This window comes from Scyliorhinus torazame, chromosome 19, assembly GCF_047496885.1.
Source record: "Scyliorhinus torazame isolate Kashiwa2021f chromosome 19, sScyTor2.1, whole genome shotgun sequence".
NCBI classification, from domain to species: domain Eukaryota; kingdom Metazoa; phylum Chordata; class Chondrichthyes; order Carcharhiniformes; family Scyliorhinidae; genus Scyliorhinus; species Scyliorhinus torazame.
The window spans coordinates 56,693,995-56,713,162 of record NC_092725.1 but is presented as its reverse complement, the minus strand read 5'-3'; the positions used below and the strand labels follow the sequence as shown (position 1 = coordinate 56,713,162).

Below are 19,168 nucleotides of genomic sequence, written 5' to 3'. Positions count from 1 at the left end.
TACAAAAGGTAGGTAGTTATAACATGTTAATCAGGGAGTCAGAGCGATCTACTGAATTAATTTTGATCCCCTACGAACCCTCAAGGTAGAGGGCACCGCACTGTCTGCCGTTACGTGCACCGCACCGCCTACCGTTACGTGCACCCCCCTGGCGTTACGTGTACCGCACCGCCATGTGTAAGTCACACAGACCAGACCAGTTTTGAGATTCCTAATGCAGCAACTGAGGGGCTACAGCTGATCTTAGTGTTGTCATGGTAGGAGCAGGTTAGCCAGTGCTCCTGATTCTTAGCCAGTGACTTCTGAGTGTGGGTGATCCTCATGGGAAAACAGCAATGCGGCTTGGCACTATCCCTCCATAATGTTAGGACAATGCGCAGGATTGGGCTGCCTGGCCTTATATATATGTGTACAATCTATCCTTGGGCAAGTTACTGTTGTGGGATCGGGGTGTCCGCCACTGATGCCTGTGGAATTATATCCTTTAAGATTCACTCGTCAAAAGATTAAGTAAGAACCTCAACAATGAAGGCAAGGGTGGGGCAGCAGAAAGAAAGGGTATTTAACTGTGGGCAAGTGATAAGCTAAGCTTAGCGTTTCCTCAGTAAATTGTCACAAGGAAGATATGAATTTAGCAGAGTTCAAAGCTCAGCATTTCAGGACCACTCTCCATTGCATGCAGTACACAAAAACAGTGACTTTGATGTTGAGAATCACAATATCTGCCATATATTAACATCTTCTTTGATAATAGAACATAGAACATACAGTGCAGAAGGAGGCCATTCGGCCCATCGAGTCTGCACCGACTCACTTAAGCCCTCACTTCCCCCCCCTATCCCTGTAGTACAATAACTCCTCCTAACCTTTTTGGCCACTAAGGGCAATTTATCACGGCCAATCCACCTAACCTGCACGTCTTTGGACTGTGGGAGGAAACCGGAGCACCCGGAGGAAACCCACGCAGACACGGGGAGAACGTGCAGACTCCGCACAAACAGTGACCCAGCGGGGAATCGAACCTGGGACCCTGGCGCTGTGAAGCCACAGTGCTATCCACTTGTGCTACCGTGCTGCCCCGAATACAAATATTTGTATTTGACCAAGTGAGGCATGTTATCATCATAATCAGGCCCTTGCAGGCCGAGGGCAGTTAGATGCGGAGTACAGCTTCCTAACGGATATGACAACAATTTGCTTTCATGCTGAGGAGAGAAGGACCCCCAACAAGACAGTTTCCATCCAATTCACTTTCCACACCTAGTGGTGCTCTAAGGCAGACTGTCATCTTTTTCCATAGCTAGTAAATTCTGGAACAGATCACTAGCCTATTGTCTGAGGTTTATAGCTTGAGGATCAGTTAGCTCAATGACGACTGGTTCATGATGCGTGGGTTCAGTTCTCGTACTGGCTGAGGTGATTCATCCTTTGCCCCTCGCGCAACTTTTACTTTCGTATCTCGAGGGAAACGAGATAGTTTGACATCTTCCTGTACCTCAGCTGCCAAACTGTGGTCTCTTGAGTTAGCCTGTCACTTTTACGTCAAATCAGCTGTGTGCCGCAGGAGATTCCGAAATGATCAATTGGTGATCACCGTGTGGGCGGCACGGTAGCACAAGTTAATAGCACTGTGGCGTCACAGCATCCGGGTTCCCAGGTTCGATTCCCCACTGGGTCACAGTCTGTGCGAAGTCTGCACGTTCTCCCCGTGTCTGCGTGGGTTTCCTCCGGTTTCCTCCCACAGTCCAAAAACGTGCAGGTTAGGTGGACTGACCATGATAAATTGCCCTTAGTGACCAAAAAGGTTAGGAGGGGATATTGGGTTACAAGGATAGAGTGGAAGTGAGGGCTTAAGTGGGTCGGTGCAGACTCGATGGGCCGAATGGCCTCCTTCTGCACTGTATGTTCTATGTTCTATGGTTTGAAGGGCCCCAGAGGTGAATCGTCTGTGCCTAACCCACTGGACCAATAAATCCCCCAACTTTTAACGCAATTTTTATAGAGCTGGTTCAAAACCCCCAGACAAACTGCTTCACCTCAGCATACCAGAAATTCACAGATCTCTATGTGTGCATGATATAAAGGGGAAATGTGCATTAAATAGTCACTGGAACAATTTCTGTGTCCTTCCTATTGTATTAACAATGATTAAATCAAATATATTATAAGTGCATGCACACACACACGTGCACACATATAAGTGCACACACACATTCGTACATGTACACACACGCGCACACGAGACCATCCAGACATACAAATTAGTCCAACACAATAAAGAGTTTGCGTACCTCCCAGGTGATCACCAGATTGTTGGGTTCACTCCCCATCCCTTGAACTTCTGAGGGATTTTCATCAGGGGCTACAAGAACCAAACAGAGTTTAGCACAAAGGTAAACATGGAGAAAGTACCACTTTTATTTACACAGCTCCTGCCTGACAGAATTGCTGATTTTACCTGCATGGTGTCGGGGAAAGTCAGTCAATGTTGGCTTTATGTTTTCCTCGTGTACATTGAGGGCCAATATTCTTCGACAATCCTACGTAGCAAGTGCCCATTGATTAGTCGACCATTTGGGGCAGCACCATAGCACAAGTGGATAGCACTGTGGTTTCACAGCGCCAGGGTCTCAGGTTTGATTCCCTGCTGGGTCACTGTCTGTGCGGAGTCTGCACGTTCTCCCCGTGTCTGCGTGGGTTTCCTCCGGGTGCTCCGGTTTCCTCCCACAGTCCAAAGACGTGCAGGTTAGGTGGATTGGCCATGATAGTAATCAAAAAAGGTCAGATGGAGTGATTAGGTTACAGGGATAGAGTGGAAGTGAGGGCTTAAGTGGGTAGGTGCAGACTCAATGGGCCAAATGGCGTCTTTCTACACTGTATGTTCTGTGTTCTATAGAGGACAGAATTATCTGGGTCAACTGCAGCTGAGCAGTCAGTCCATCAGACTGTCCTCACCCAACACTCACTTTGAGCAGGAGTCGCTGAAGAGCGATGTGGAGTGGGAAGCTGGCTAACCTTCCTCCTTGAGACACTCGGTTCAATCGTACAGCACTAACTGCTGAGGGCAGCCAAATCTGCACAAAGTGGGCACCAAATCTGTCACCTTGCTTGTTGTATAAAGTTCAGCTATTCATCGGACATGAGGGTTACTTGTAGCCTTCGATGTTGTTCCTTAAAAACAAAACATTTCAATCCCGTAGCGTGCGAGAAAAGGAATGTTAACCAGTATCGAAAATGGTGTTACAAGCTAGGTCCCTTGATAGGGAATACCGGATGATAGAAGCTAGCTACAAAAGGCACCCAGTGATCTGCATAAATCTGACAACAGCCCAGTCTGCCATGTCAGCAAGATCACAGGTGTAAGGAGGATCCCAGATCAATAGCATCTCACAAACCAGTGACATCCACCACTCATAGGACAAGGGCAGCAGATATATGGGAACGCCACCATCTACAAAGGTAGCACAGTGGTCAGCACTGTTGCTTCACGGCGCCAGGGTCCCAGGTTCCATTCACGGCTTGGGTCACTGTCTGTGCGGAGTCTGCACGTTCTCCCCATCTGCGTGGGTTTCCTCCAGGTGCTCCAGCCTCTCCCACAAGTCCCAAAAGACGTGCTGTTAGGTAATTTTGACATTCTGAATTCTCCCTCAGTGTACCTGAACAGGCGCCGGAGTGTGGCGACTAGGGGCTTTTCACAGGAACTTCATTGCAGTGTTAAAGTAAGCCTACTTGTGACATTAAAGATTATTAAAAATAAAGGTTATTACAAGCTCCTTTCCAACCACACACCATCGACTTGGTATTATACCACCGTTCATTCACCGTCACTGGGTCAAACTCCTTGAACTCTTTAGTGGGAGCACCCTCGGTACAGAGACGACTGTGGTTCAAGAAAGAGGCTCACTTGTGACCTATAATCTTTCTGTCCTTCAAATACGTTAAATGCCCCACCAATGTGTACTGCTGGTACAGTAACTCTTCAGATCTGTACAATCAGGAGACACCACAATTTGTTGAGGCCCCATTTCTAAATCAATGGTGCCTGCGCTCAGCAACACAATGTGAGATCCTAAGGAACATTCTACTCGCTCAGCACCAGTCATGAAAGAAGCTGCACGGGAGGGCTGTAGGCTTCAGTTTCCTAATTTCCCTACTGGGGGCTGACAGCTTACATGGCACAGACTGATTTTGGGCCTTGAAAGGTCAGTCCAGTGCCGGCAAGTGATTGGTGACACCATTTCCGGCTTTCCAAAGTCCTAGCTGCTCTTTCCATCTCACGGCACTCCCAGTACTCTTCAAACTCCAACGTGTTAATTCGGTGAGCCCCGGGCCCTCAAGAGCAGCCAACGCGAAGGTCGCTGCTCCATGAACCCATTGGTGCCCTCAATGAGGCCCTTGTCAAAGAATGAATTGGCACAGCGAACCTCGACTTCAACGCGGCGAGGATTTCGGAAGGAGGAAGGCCATGCTCTGGCGGAACACTGGAAGAAAGTTGGGAGGAGCAATGGACATGGGATCACTGGGAGAAACGAGGAGCGAGGCTAAGGAGTGACAGAGGACCCGAGAGTTGGGAGGTCAGAAATGAGACAGGAATAAGTGGACAGATAATCCTTTTACTTATTGAGTCAAAGGTTTTGGTTCAGAACCTCCAGTTCCGAACTATTGTCTTCTATTACACCAATGATTATTTTAAAGCATAGTCACTGCTGAGATGCTGTCTTACCAGCTGGCTGTGTGAAGTAGTGCTCAGACGGCAAACTTGGTTCACTTCTGCCTATCCGGTTGACAGCAACAACTCGAAAGTTGTAGTTGACAAAGGGGGAGAGCTTCAGCTGTGCCGTTGTTCGTGTCCCCCCAACATCGGTCAAATGATGCCAGACTCCAGGCTCAAAATGATCCTCTTCGTACTCAATGGCGAACTCTGAGGAGAAAAACAGCGTCAATCGCTAACCATTCTGATAACCATTTCAGAAGGATTCATTACACCTCTACCAAACAGTTCAGCTTTCAGGAATAACATGGCTCACCTCTCGACCCAATCCCCAACTCAAGTACAGCCAGTTCCCTGTCAAGTTCACCAATTCAGACACATCCTCCCAATGGCCCATCACCAGCCCAGGCCACCATGTCGCAAACCTCTCTCCCCTGATCTAACAGGGTAAGTGACCAACTTTTCTTTGACCAAATGGGCTGAATATAAATGACGATGTGAGGTCTGGGACTGGGAACCTTTCTGAGATAAAGAACTATATAAGGGTGGCACGGTGGCGCAGTGGTTAGCACTGCTGCCTCATGGCGCTGTGAACCCAGGTTCGCTCCCGGCCCCAGATCACTGTCCGTGTGGACTTTGCACATTCTCCCGTATCTGCTCAAGTCTCACCCCCACAACCCAAAGATGTGCGATGGATTGGCCACAATAAATTGTCCCTTAATTGGACAAAAATAATTGCGTACTCTAAACTTTTTTTTTTAAATAAAGAATTATACAGGATTATATAGGGTATATGTCTCAGAAACTGGCCATTCAGCCCAACATGTCCATGCCACAGTGTATGCTCCACTCGAGCCTCGGACTGTCATTCCTCATATATCTATCATCATAACCCTTTATTCCCTTCTGCTTTAACCATTCTCATTATGCTGTGGATGGAGAGGTTCCTTCAGAATTCCCTGGGTCTCTTGGCGGCCAGGTTATAATGTTAGCCTCTTCACTATATGTGGAAGCATTCTCCATGCAGCCATTCTATCAAAACCTTGTTTCCCCACATCCTACCTCCCCTGGTCCGAGGGCCCCAGTGTAAGAGAGGAATGGTCATATTCCCGACACAGCAGCGGGAAGCTTCAGTCTCGAAGATCGAGGGCTGACTTAAGGAATGTGTTTAAAATGATAAATGGAGCAGAAAGGGTGGAGAGAGAGAGGGGAACCATTTCCTCAGGTGAGGTTGTGAAGAATAAGGGAGCATAACCTGAAAATTAGAGCCAGGCCGCTCAGGGCTGCACGGTATCACAGGTGTCTAGCACTGTGGCTTCACAGCGCCAGGGTCCCAGGTTCAATTCCCCGCTGGGTCACTGTCTGTGTGGAGTCTGCACATTCTCCCCGTGTCTGCATGGTGTCATGTGAGAGTACCTTTAAGAAATGGATGTTTAAGCAATGTACCTTTAAGAAATGGAGCTGATCATATTACTGAAGTGATGTCAGAGGGGGAGGGAGCTGAGCTCACTTCTGCTTTTTTGAGTTTCAGTTTGAGAAGGCAGCTGGGAGTGTCTGTGTGTTTTACTGAGAGCTGCAGGAAGAAACACAGAGCTGGTCTGTTGATGTCTGCAATCCAAAGAGTATAAATATATTGAATGTAACCTAATGTGTTATTATTTTTGAAGGTTTGAAGTCTTTTGGATGTTTAAAGGAACAGTTTGAAGGAGTATTAATTGTTGTAGTCTTTTGGAGTTATCTTTGAAGTAATGGGTGTTAAGATATTCAATGTTTGTTTTTAAAAGGTTAACTTGAGTTCATAGAATAAACATTGTTTTGAAAACCATTTGTCCAGAATTGCTGAATCACATCTGCAGAGTACGCCGTGTGCTTCCCACACCACAATCTATTAAAAGTTGTGGGTCGGTTGAATTCCATGAAACACTTTGGGGTTCTGTAAACCTGGACCCATAACAATATGGGGGCTTGAGGGGGATAAAAGTCTATCTATTGGATTGGCTTAGTGAACTTAAAGACAGTGGGGGGTGAGCATATTGTGGTTGCTTTTCAGGTATGGTATTTTAGTTTAAGTGGGGAGTGTGTTGTGGACAATGGCTCTTTCAGAGGCTCAGAAATGTTTGAGGGTTGAGACGGTCACACGCAGTACCTTACGGACAGAGACTAAAAGAAGGCTGTTAGATTTGGCAAAAATATTGCAGTTAACATTACCTGACAAAATGCGAAAGAGGAGGTAATTATGACAGTGGTTAAGCATTTAAAGTTGCCTGAGATACCGTTTGATTCATTGGAAATGGCAAAAATTCAGTTGAAAATTAAACAAATGGAACATGAGAAAGAATTAAAGCAGCTTGAATACGAAAGTGGTAGAGAGGAAAAAGAAAGAGAGAGAGAGAGGAAAAAGAAAGAGAGAGAGAGAGAGGAAAAAGAAAAGGAGAGAGTAGAAATGAAAAAAGAAAGAATAGCCCTCGCAGAACAAAAAGAAAGAGAAAGGGAGATACAGATCAGGGAAAAAGATAGAGAGTTTGAACTTCAGAAAATGACCATGAAACATGACAGTCAGTTAAAATTGGCAGATGTAAAGGGAAACGTACAGTTGGATGATAGTGATGAGGATAATGAGAAAGAGCATCAAAGTCGAAGGCTTGGTGGGGATTGGTGGGGATCTATTTAAATATGTCCAAGCATTGCCAAGGTTTGACAAGAAGGAGGTAGAAGCCGTTTTCATTTCATTTCAGAAGGTAGCGAAACAAATGAAATGGCCACAGGACATGTGGGTATTACTGATTGAAACAAAGCTGGTAGGTAGAGCTAGTTAAGTCTTTGCATCACTACCGGAGGAGGTATCTGGAACGTATGAGGAGGTGAAAAAATCCATCTTAGGTGCATATGAGATAGTGCCTGAAGCTTACAGACAAAGGTTTAGAAATTTAAGGAAAGAATTTGGTCAAACATACATGGAGTTTGTAAGGCACAAACAAAGTAATTTTGATAAGTGGATAAGGGCTTTGAAAATAGACCAAACGTATGAAGCTCTCAGAGAAATTATAATTTTGGAGGAGTTTAAAAAATCAATTCCTGATGTAGTGAGAACTCATGTGGAAGAGCAGAGGGTTAAAACTGTGAGGTTAGCAGCAGAAATGGCAGATGATTATGAATTAGTTCATAAATCAAAGCTTGGTTTCCAACATCAGTTTCAGCCTGTGAGGGACAGAAACTGGGGACATGAGAAATACTCGTGGTAAAGGTAAAGGTGATCTGATGGGAGATAATAAGGAGAGTGTACCTCAGATTTAAAAAGAGATCCAGGAAGGTGGAAAATAAATGAAAAGCTTTAAATGTTTTCACTGTAATGAACTAGGCCATGTAAAGTCACAGTGTTGATGGTTGAAGTAAAGCACTGGGAAGGCTGATGTGGTAAAACAGGATAAGACAGTGGGGTTTGTTAAAGTGGTAAAGGAAGCCCAAGTGAAGCGAAGAAGGTGTAAAAGATTGTACAGCCTGATCAAGAGGTGATTGATAAGACAGTGCCAGATCTCTTTAAACAATTTACTTGTGTGCGTAAAGTTTACTCATGTGTATCAGGAGGAGCAGTTAAAGAAGTCACAATTTTAAGAGATACGGGAGCTAGTCAATCTTTAATGGTAAGAGATGAGGAGTTATGTCGTTTGGGAAGAATGTTGCCAGAAAAGGTGGTAATATGTGGAACTCAGGGTGAGAGGAGTAGCGTTCCATTATATAAGGTAAGGTTGGAAAGTCTAGTGAAGAGTGGCAAAGTGGTAGTAGGAGTAAGTGAGAAACTATCTTGTCCAGGAATACAGTTTATCTTGGGTAATGATATAGCTGGATCGCAGGTGTGAGTGATGCCTACTGTGGTTGATAAGCCAGTGGAAAATCAGACAACTGAAGTGTTGAAGGACGAATATCCTGGGATTTTTCCGGATTGTGCAGTAACAAGGTCGCAAAGTCACAGTTAAGACAAGAGGATAAATCAAAGAGTGAAGATGAAATGGAAGTGCAGTTATCAGAAACGATTTTTGATCAGATGGTTGAAAAAGAACAAGAACAGGTGGAGGATGAGGCAGATATTTTTAGTTCAGGAAAATTGGCGGAGTTACAAAAGAAAGATGTAGAAATAAAAAAGATATATCAGAAAGCATATACGGAAGAGGAATCTGAGTGTATACCAGAGTATTACCGTAAAAGTGATTCTTGATGAGAAAATGGAGACCTGTACATATGCAGGCGGATGAAAAGTGGGCAGAAGTTCATCAAGTAATATTGCCGGTAGGGTATAGAAAGTAGGTGTTGCGAGGTCATTCGGGGATAAGGAAAACTCAAGCTAAAATCCAGAAACATTTTTATTGGCCTGGACTACATAAAGATGTAGTTAAATTTTGTCAATCATGTCACACATGTTAAGAGATAGGGAAACCTCAAGCAGTGATAAAACCAGTGCCCTTAATACACATTCCAGCATTTGAGGAACCTTTTACAAGGGTCCTAATTGATTGTGTAGGACAGCTTCTTAAAACAAAAAGTGGGAATCAATATCTTTTGACTATAATGGATGTGTCTACTAGATTTCCAGAGGCCATTCTAGTACGTAATATTACAGCTCAAAGGATTATGGAGGAGTTATTAAATTCTTTACTAGTTATGGACTACCCACAGAAATTCAATCGGATCAAGGATTAAATTTTACCTCAAAGTTATTCAAAGGAGTTATGGATAGTTTAGGAATAAAACAATTTAAATCAACTGCGTACCATCCAGAATCGCAGGGAGCGTTAGAAAGGTGGCATCTGACATTAAAGACAATGTTGAGGGCTTATTGTCAAGATTGTCCAGAGGATTGGGAAAGAGGAATTCCAGTAGTACTGTTTGCAATTAGGGATGCACCTAATGAGTCAACCAAATTTAGTCCTTTTGAACTAATTTTTGGTCATGAGGTAAGAGTGCCACTTAAGTTGATTAAAGAAAAATTGGTGGGTGAGAAATCGGAAATTACATTATTGGATTCCATGTCAAATTTTAGGGAACGATTAAATAGAGCACGTGAATTGGCTAGTCAACATTTGAAAGTTGCACAAAATGTGATGAAACGGGTAGCGGACAAGAACTCCAAAGTTTGTAGTTTTGCCAGTGGAGATAAAGTTTTAGTGTTGAAAAATGAAATGAAATGAAAATCGCTTATTGTCACAAATAGGCTTTAATGACGTTACTGTGAAAAGCCCCTAGTCGCCACATTCCGGCGCCTGTTCGGGGAGGCTGGTACCACTGTTGTTACCAGTGGTAGGTAAACCTTTAAAAGCTAGGTTTCATGGACCTTATCAGATTGAAAGGAAATTAAGTGAGGTGAATTATGTGGTTAAAAACACCAGATAGAAGGAAGATTCACCGAGTGTGTCATGTGAATATGCTTAAAAGGTACTTTGAAAGGGAAGGAGAGAAAAATGAGGTGGGTTTTAATGATTCTAACTCAAAGTGACAAACCAAATCCAGATAACTGTGAATTTCACATACCTGAAATTAAATTGGAAAATGAGGATGTTCTTAAAAATTGGGATAAATTGTTGAGTTATCTTCCAGAGGAAAAACAAACTGACCTGAAAATGTTATTGATATCACATGGGCAGGTTTGTGGAGATAAATTGGGAAGTACTAAAATGGCTACACATGATGTAGATGTGGGAAATGCTGTTCCAATCAAACATCATCCATATAGACTTAACCCTTTAAAATTGGCACAGGTTAACAAAGAGATTGAGAGTATGCTTAAAATTGACATAATTGAAGTGGGTTGGAGCCAATGGAGCTCACCCATAGTGATGGTACCTAAACCAGACGGTACCCAATGGTTGTGTGTGGACTATAGAAAGGTGAATGCAGTTACAAGAACGGACTCTTATCCTAGCCCACATTTGGAGGAATGCATTGAGAAAGTGGGACAATCCGCTTTTATTTCTTTTGTGAGGGCCATGAAGAATCCAGCACGAGTTTTAAGGATACAAAGAAATAACATTTATTTACAATAACATATATACAACAGCAGCAACATCGCTTGCTGCTCACTCATTCCTTGCTGGTTCCAAACTGGCCATATTTATTTATAAAGGGAGTCTGCTCATGATTTCTCCGCCCCCCTCATTGGGGAAGCTCATACTCCCACAGGATTGTGGGATTGTCATTAGTCCCCAGCCAATGGTAAGCAGGCAGGTTATAACATCCCTCCTCCCCCCAAAGTCCAAGGAATCCACCGAAGACCCTGGCGAAGGAGGGCGTCGGACTAGCTTTGCCGCAGGCCGGACACCATTTGCATGAGGCGCTGGATCGGGCGGCGTGCAACGAGACGGAGACCGGCGCTTCCGTGATGAACGGCGTAACGGTTGTACATCCACGGCCCGTGGGCCTGAGGATTCCCCCTCTGATGCGTCCTGTGTCTCCAGCTCGGAGTCAGAGTCTGCTGCCTCCGTCATCTCGGTGTCTCTGTCTCCAAGCTGTTCTGTAACGACCTGCGCAGGCTTTGAGTGAGGCACCAGAGGAAGATTGTGAGGACTACTTTCCATTGTCTCTGTGGCTGTAGAAATGAGCTCCAGGGGCGGGGAATCTTTGGAAGGGATAGTCTTCTGGACCGAACGTGGTCTACATGTTTGCGCTGGACACGACCCTGGGCTTACACCTGGTAAGATATAGGGCCCGTTTGGCGAAGGATTACGCCAGGGACCCACTGGGCACCACAAGCAAAATTCCGAACGAACACTGGGTCACCGGGCGCAAACTGCCGAATCGGCCAATGCCGAGAAAAACCATGTCCCTGCCGTTCTTGTGTGTGGCGTACTTTTGCGCCAATGTCCGGGAAAACCATGCTAAGGCGGGTGCGAAGTCTCTGGCCCATTAGGAGTTCAACGGGAGCTACCCCAGTCACCGCATGAGGGGTGGTCCCATACGAAAACAAAAAGCGAGCCAGTCTAGTGTCCATTGACCCGGAAGACTGCTTCTTTAGGCCTCGTTTGAATGTCTCCACTGCGCGCTAAGCCAACCCATTTGAAGCCGGGTTGTAAGGGGCAGTGCGGTTATGGCGTATGCCGTTCATCTTCATGAACGTCGCAAACTCCTCACTTGTGAATGGAGTGCCGTTATCCATGACCAGCACCTCAGGGAGGCCATGCGTATGAAAAGACAAACGCAACTTCTCAATTGTTGCGCAGGACGTTGTGCCAAGCATCTTATGCACCTCTAGCTATTTAGACTGGGCGTCGATTAATAGAAGGATCTGTGATGCCGTGACAGGCAAGGTGTCCATAAAATTTAGGGTTACAACCACCTCACTGGTTGTGGGGGTCGACATGGGGCCGGTCGATAAAGGCAATCGGCTCAGTGCGTCGGCATTCGCTATCTGCGTACCTGGTTTGTGCTCCAGAGAATACTCGTATGCAGCGAGCAACAAAGCCCAGCGCTGGATCCGTGCGGAAGCAATGGGCAGTATTGGCTTATCCTCTCTGAAGAGTCCCAGGCTTATGATCAGTCACGAAGGTGAAGTGGCGGCCGTACACATACTGGTGGAAACGTTTCACCGCAACGACCACCGGCAGGCCCTCCTTCTCGATTTGCGCGTACTTTTTTTCCGCTGCAGTCAATGTGCGGGAGGCGAAAGCTATCGGCCGCTCGGCCCCGTTCTCCATCTTGTTGGACAGGACGGCCCCAATACCATACGGGGATGCATCACATGTGATGAGCAATGGCCTTCCAGGATCATAGTAGGTTAGTAACCCAGACGACGACGACAATTGTTGTTTTAGCGGTTTCTTGCGGCTGACCCCAAACCCAGGTGTGATTTTTCTTTCGCAGAATGTGCAGCGTAGTTGGCAGATTGGGGAGGAACATCCCGTAATAGTTTACAAGGCCGAGAAAAGAACAAAGTTGCGAAGTGTCAGTTGGGGCGGGGGCCTGTTGAATCGCGCGCACCTTCTCTGCAATGGGGTGCAAACCTTTGCGGTCCACCCGATAACCCAGGTAGGCTACTTCCTTCGCCTGAAAAAGGCACTTTGTGCGACGTAAATGGACTCCAGCCTCCGAAAAGCGTCTAAGGACAGCCTCCAGATTTTCCAAACGTTCCTGCTGCGATGTCCCTGTGATCAAAACATCATCTAAGTAGACAGCGACACGCGGCAAACCTCTCAAAAATGCCCTCCATAACCTGTTGAAAAATAGCGCAGGCAGAGGATACTCCAAAGGGCAAACGTGTATATTCATACAGGCCCCGGTGTGTATTAATCATTACATATGGTCGGGAGGCAGGGTCCAGCTCCAACTGTAGGTAGGCGTGACTCATATCTAATTTTGTGAATGAGAGTCCGCCTGCAAGCTTTGCGTAGAGATCCTCTATGCGAGGCATTGGATATCGGTCGAGTCGGGAAGCCGTATTCACTGTACGTTTATAGTCGCTGCCCAAGCGAACCGTTGCATCTGGCTTCATTACAGGTACAATTGGTGCTGCCCAGTCAGTGAAACGGATGGGCCTGATAATACCCAAAGTCTCCAAATGAGTGAGCTCCCCTTCTACCTTTTCGAGCAAGGTGTAAGGCACCGGGCGCGCCCGGAAATAGCGCGGTGTGGCTCCTGGTTCGACTTGGATACGGGCTACGGTCCCTTTTATTTTCCCCAAACTGGGATGGAATACATCTGGGTGTCGTCCGAGCACCTCAGTCAAACCTCCAGAAACTGTTTGGAGGATGTGCTGCCACAGCAACCGCAAATGGCGCAACCAGTCCTGACCCAACAGGCTGGGCCCATGGCCGCGCACCACGATAAGTGGGAAATGCCCCTCCTGGCGTCCATAAACAACAGGAGTCATTGTAGTTCCTGCAGTGTCCAATGGTTCCCCCGTGTAGGTGGCCAACCTGGCCTGTGTGTCGGTTAATGTAAGGGTCTGTATCGCCTGCTTGATGCGGTCGAATGTCCTCTAGGCGATCACGGAGACCGCTGCGCCACTGTCCAACTCCATCTCAAGCGGGTGACCATTGACCCGTACTGTCACCTTAATGGGGGCCACATGTGGAGCTGCCACACAATGCAGCTGCAAGCAGTCATCCTCTGTCTCCAAGTCCTCAGGAGTAGTCGCCGCAGGTTCATCCACATGGAAGGTACGGCCTCTGGGCTGGTCCCAGTTACGGCCCCTGGGCTGGTCCCAGTTTCGGTCGGAACGACGGCGCCTCTGCCGCCCCCAGGACCGGCGTCCACGACGGGGCCGGCGCCTACAAATCTGACACGGACATTGCTCCTCGTCCATTGGTTCTGGAGAAGGCTCCCTTCGGGGAGGAATGTCCGACGGCCACTGGCGTCGATCCGGACATCGCCTCGCCCAAGGTACCGCAGGAGTGCGGGGGGACGTTTTCAGACGGAAGGGGTTGCGCCCCAAGGCACGCACTTCCATTCCCTGTAACTCCTGCACTCCTCATTCTGCGCTCTCTCGGGACAATACTATTTGAATGGCCTGTTGAAAAGTCAATGTTGGCTCAGCTAACCACATTCGGTGGGTGGCCGCATTGTTAATATCGCAAAGCAATGGTCGCGTAACATTTCTGACAAGGTCTCACCATAGTCACAGTACTCCACAATCCTGCGTAGCCTGGATAGAAAGTCGGCAAGGGATTCTCCTGGGGTCCTCTCAGCGGTATTAAACCGGTAACGTTGGACTATCGTGGACGGGGTTGGGTTAAAATGGTGCCCCACCAAATTCAAAAGTTCATCAAACGTTTTGGTGTCCAGCGCAGCTGGGTACGTAAGGCTCCTAATCACCCCAAACGTATGCGGGCCGCAGGCAGTGAGCAATATGACCACCTGGCGCTCGTTTTCGGTGATATTGTTTGCCCGGAAATAGTAACGCATCCGTTGTGCGTACTGGTTCCAGCTTTCCAGCACAGCATCAAAAACATCCAAACGTCCATAGAGGCATAGTGTAATAGAAAACAACTTCCAACCTGTATCCATCCAACAAAAATCCAGGGAAGTGGCTTCAGCAGTGTAGACAGCTATTTTCACTTTAACCCTCGTCGCCAGTTTTGGGAGGGCCACTAAGAATCCAGCACGACTTTTAAGGATACAAAGAAATAACATTTATTTATAATAACATATATATATATATATATATATATACACAACAGCAGCAGCAACTTCGCTCGCTGCTCACTCCTTCCTTGCTGGTTCCAAACTGGCCAGCTTTATTTATACAGGGAGTCTGCTAATGATTTCTCCGCCCCCTCATTGGGGAAGCTCATACTCCCACAGGATTGTGGGATTGTCATTAGTCCCCAGCCAATGGTAAGCAGGCAGGTTATAACAATTTCCAAATTGGATTTACTTTAAGGTTACTGGCAGGTACCTTTATCCGAAAGGGCGAAGGAGATTGCAGCTTTTGTGACTCCAGATGGTATATACCAATTCAAAGTTATGCCATTTGGCATGAAAAGCGCACCAGCCACATTTCAACGGTTAACTAATACAGTCGTTTCAGGATTACCCAATTGTGCGGTGTACATCGACGATCTGGTAGTTTTCAGCCAGACATGGAAAGAACATTTAAAACATCTTATGGAGTTATTCAATCGACTTCAGGAGGCAGGTTTGGTGATAAACCTAGCCAAAAGTGACTTTGGAAAAGCCCAAGTCACTTTCCTTGGCCATACAATCGGACAGGGTCGATTGGTCCGACGGGATGTGAAAACGAAAGTTCTTGGGGAGTTTCCAATTCCCTCGACACGACAGGAAATAATTCGATTTTGTGGCATGAGTGGATTTGATCGAACATTTGTGCAAGAGTTTTGTAACGTGATTGCTCCACTGACGGACATGCTGAAGAAACTTATTAAAAAATTCAATGGACAGCGGAGTTTCAGCATGCATTTGACTGCCTGAAAGCTGTGGTAACCGATACTCCTGTATTGGAGAATTGCAAGGGTCTCTTGTGATCAGGTTGAACTGAAGTATCTAACTTTAAAGAGAAATGCCGAGGCGGAGAGGAATGGATGGATCGTGCAGAGACTTTCTTGTTCAAAGAGACTATCAATCGAGAAGGATTTCGGTTGGAGGAAGAAGAACGGGGAAAGAAAATGGACTATATTATTATGCCTGTTTGCGTGTGTTGTTTCTTTTGAATCGGTAAAGTGTTTCTACTGTGTGCATTTCTTAATTGATGGTGCAAAGGTGAAAAATGAAACCATCTTGAAGTTGATCGTTTTTTTTTCTTGGGGGGAGGTGTCATGTGAGAGTACCTTTAAGAAATGGATGTTTAAGCAATGTACCTTTAAGAAATGGAGCTGATCATATTACTGAAGTGATGTCAGAGGGGGCGGCGGGAAGCTGAGCTCACTTCTGCTTTTTTGAGTTTCAGTTTGAGAAGGCAGCTGGGAGTGTCTGTGTGTTTTGCTGAGAGCTGCAGGAAGAATCACAGAGCTGGTCTGTTGATGTCTGCAATCCAAAGAGTATAAATATATTGACTGTAACCTAATGTGTTATTATTTTTGAAGGTTTGAAGTCTTTTGGATGTTTAAAGGAACAGTTTGAAGGATTATTTAGTGTTGTAGTCTTTTGGGGTTATCTTTGAAGTAATGGGTGTTAAGATATTCAATGTTAACTTGAGTTCATAAAATAAACATTGTTTTGTTTTAAAAAAACATTTGCACATAATTGCTGTATCACACCTGGAGAGTACGCTGTGTGCTTCTCACACCACAATCTATTAAAAGTTTTGGGTCGGTTGAACTCCATGAAACACTTTGGGGTTCTGTAAACCCGGACCCATAACAATGGGTTTCCTCCCACAGTCCAAAGACGTGCAGGTTAGGTGGATTGGCCGTGATAAATTGCCGTTCATGTCCAAAAAGGTTAGGAGGGATTATTGGGTTATGGGGATAGGGTGGAAGTGAGGGCTTGAGTGGGTCGGTGCAGACTGGATGGGCCGAATGGCCTCCTTCTGCACTGTGTGTTCTATGTTCTATGTTAGGAAGCACTTTCTCCACACAAAGGCTCATGGGAATTTGGCACAATCCCCATCAAAAAGCCGTGAAATCTAGAGCTCAACCGGCTGTTCAATATTAAGACTGATAGAAGTATGAAGGAAAGCAAAGACATAAAGCATAGAGTTGAGGTACAGATCAGCCACGATCGAACCGGAAGGGAAGGATGGAACAGGAAACAGTCTGAGGTACGGAGCCTCTTCCGGATTTGAGGCCCAGTGAAGCCTTTTCAAAACATACTTGTAATGGGACTGTTATTATCATCTCCTGGTATCCATGACAGCTGCACGCTCCTGTCTTGAGGATTGGTTAACTCCAGGTCTGCAGGTGGATCGGGATGATCTGTGGGAGAAACGATGTTCAATTTAAAAACAGGAATGCTCGAACACGGACAAATCCTGTCACAAATCAGAGTCAGGCGTGGACGCATAGAATGATGGGTGGCACGGCAGCATGCACACGGGCCTCTTTCACACCCAGCAGGTTGACATCTGGCGCAGCAGCCGCAGCCATCAAGGCTTCAGCAGAAGAGGACTATGCAAATACCCGGGGAGGCTAAAATGACCTGCGTTCAATCCTGAACATTGCACCCCATTGCAGCTCTTCATAGTGAAGTGGCTGGGGCGGGAGGGGGGGGGTGCTGCAGATGATGGTCGGTTAGCTCAGTTGGTTGGCTGGCTTGTTTGTGATGCAGAGCAACCTTAACAGCCCGTACTGGCTGAGGTTAATCATGAAGACCCCGCCTTCTCAACCTTGCCGCTCGTCTGAGGTGATCCTCAGGTTAAACCAACCCTCAAAAGCTCTCCCCCTCAAAAGAGGAGATCAGCCTATGAGTCCTGAGAATTCACTTGCTTCAGTTTAATAAACAGGGCTTAAGGCGCAACGCCTCTGAGGAGAACCTGATGCTTCCTACCCTTCAACCAGGGTTTAGGTTGAACCTGCACAACCTCCTTTTTAATTGATATCCTCTTGCGTTGATCTTTACCAGGAGCCTTTTGGAAGTGAGGCATACCATGTGACAGGGCTTCCCACAGTCCTCTTCGGTTGTCACAGCCTCAAAGAGTTCAAAGCCTCTGTTCAGGCAGGACTGTCCATGCTGTCGCCTGCTAACTGGATAATTATGGTATTCCTGGAAACCAATGCCACCATTTACACATGGAGGGAAGACTAATGAATCTGTACTTGCCGGAGTTTGGTTTGTCAGCCATTTTTAATATTGGCAACACATTCAATGGTTTTGAATTTTCTGCTGTCTCGCTAATGTTGTTATTCAGCAAAAATAATGCCCTCACAAATCTTCTCCCTAGCCATAAGACCATAAGACATAGGAGTGGAAGTAAGGCCATTCGGCCCATCGAGTGCACTCCACCATTCAATCATGGCTGATTTCAACTCCATTTACCCGCTCTCTCTCCATAGCCCTTAATTCCTCGAGAAATCAAGAATTTATCAACTTCTGTCTTAAAGACACTCAACGTCCCGGCCTCCACCGCCCTCTGTGGCAATGAATTCCACAGACCCACCACTCTCTGGCTGAAGAGATTTCTCCTCATCTCTGTTCTAAAGTGACTCCCTTTTATTCTAAGGCTGTGCCCCCGGGTCCTAGTCTCCCCTGTTAATGGAAACAACTTCCCTACATCCACCCTATCTAAGCCTTCTTGCCTTCCTTAATGTTCTGGGATAAATCCAGATAGATCCCCGGAGATGGATTGTTTTAAGCCAGTCTACAAAGTTCTTGATGAAGTGTAATCACTGTTATATTAGCAACCAATTAGCACCCAGTAAGATTCCACAAGCAGCAACGCCATAATGACCAGATAATCTATTTTAGTGATGTTGCTTGCGGGGGGAATATTGGCTGGACACCCAGGAGAATGACACTCATTTTCTTTAAGTCACGTCATTCTGAGTGGGCAGATGGAGCCTCTATTTAATGTCTCATCCACCTGCGACTGTGCAATATTCCCTGACATGGAGTGTCAGCCTAGTTGACCTGCTCAGGCCTCTGGCTTGAGGTGAGAGTCCACAGCGCTCTGACTCAAAGGTGAAGCTTTCGCACTGAGCTGAGATTGACAAGAGAACATTGAACACTCTTCTTATAATTAGTCATTTTCTCAAGTTGTGGAGGGCATTCATTTGCACAAAAGGTATTTGCAGTTGGAGGCTAAGGTAACAAAAGAAATATTTTAGCCGCAGAAGCCCGCATGCATACAGTTCCAGCGAGGGTTTCAAAACTGCTCAATATCGAACTTCACACCATGTGATGTAAACTGTGCTTCACAACACCACAATTTACAGAGATCAGATCCATCGTAAAGTTGTGGAATCATACCATTTAACTAACGATCTCCTTTGTTATAACTCGAGGATGAAAAAATGCAAGTGGAGCAGGTAAATCGTGTTTCAAATATTGAATATTTTTCAATCAGTTTCATTTTTTTTG

General features: G+C 46.1%; 1 protein-coding gene across 40 annotated transcripts in view; it reads right to left on the bottom strand.

Annotated features, from left to right (window-relative positions):
- Window positions 1-19,168, bottom strand: part of nrcama (neuronal cell adhesion molecule a) — a 529,817-nt gene that overhangs the window by 74,138 nt on the left and 436,511 nt on the right. For all 40 annotated transcript variants that reach the window (XM_072484330.1, XM_072484333.1, XM_072484335.1 and 37 more), the window contains 3 exons: window positions 16,966-17,067; window positions 4,724-4,921; window positions 2,292-2,362 (listed from right to left, as the gene is read on the bottom strand). In XM_072484330.1, the coding sequence (XP_072340431.1) occupies window positions 2,292-2,362; window positions 4,724-4,921; window positions 16,966-17,067 (371 nt within the window). The remainder of the gene's footprint in view (window positions 1-2,291; window positions 2,363-4,723; window positions 4,922-16,965; window positions 17,068-19,168) is intronic.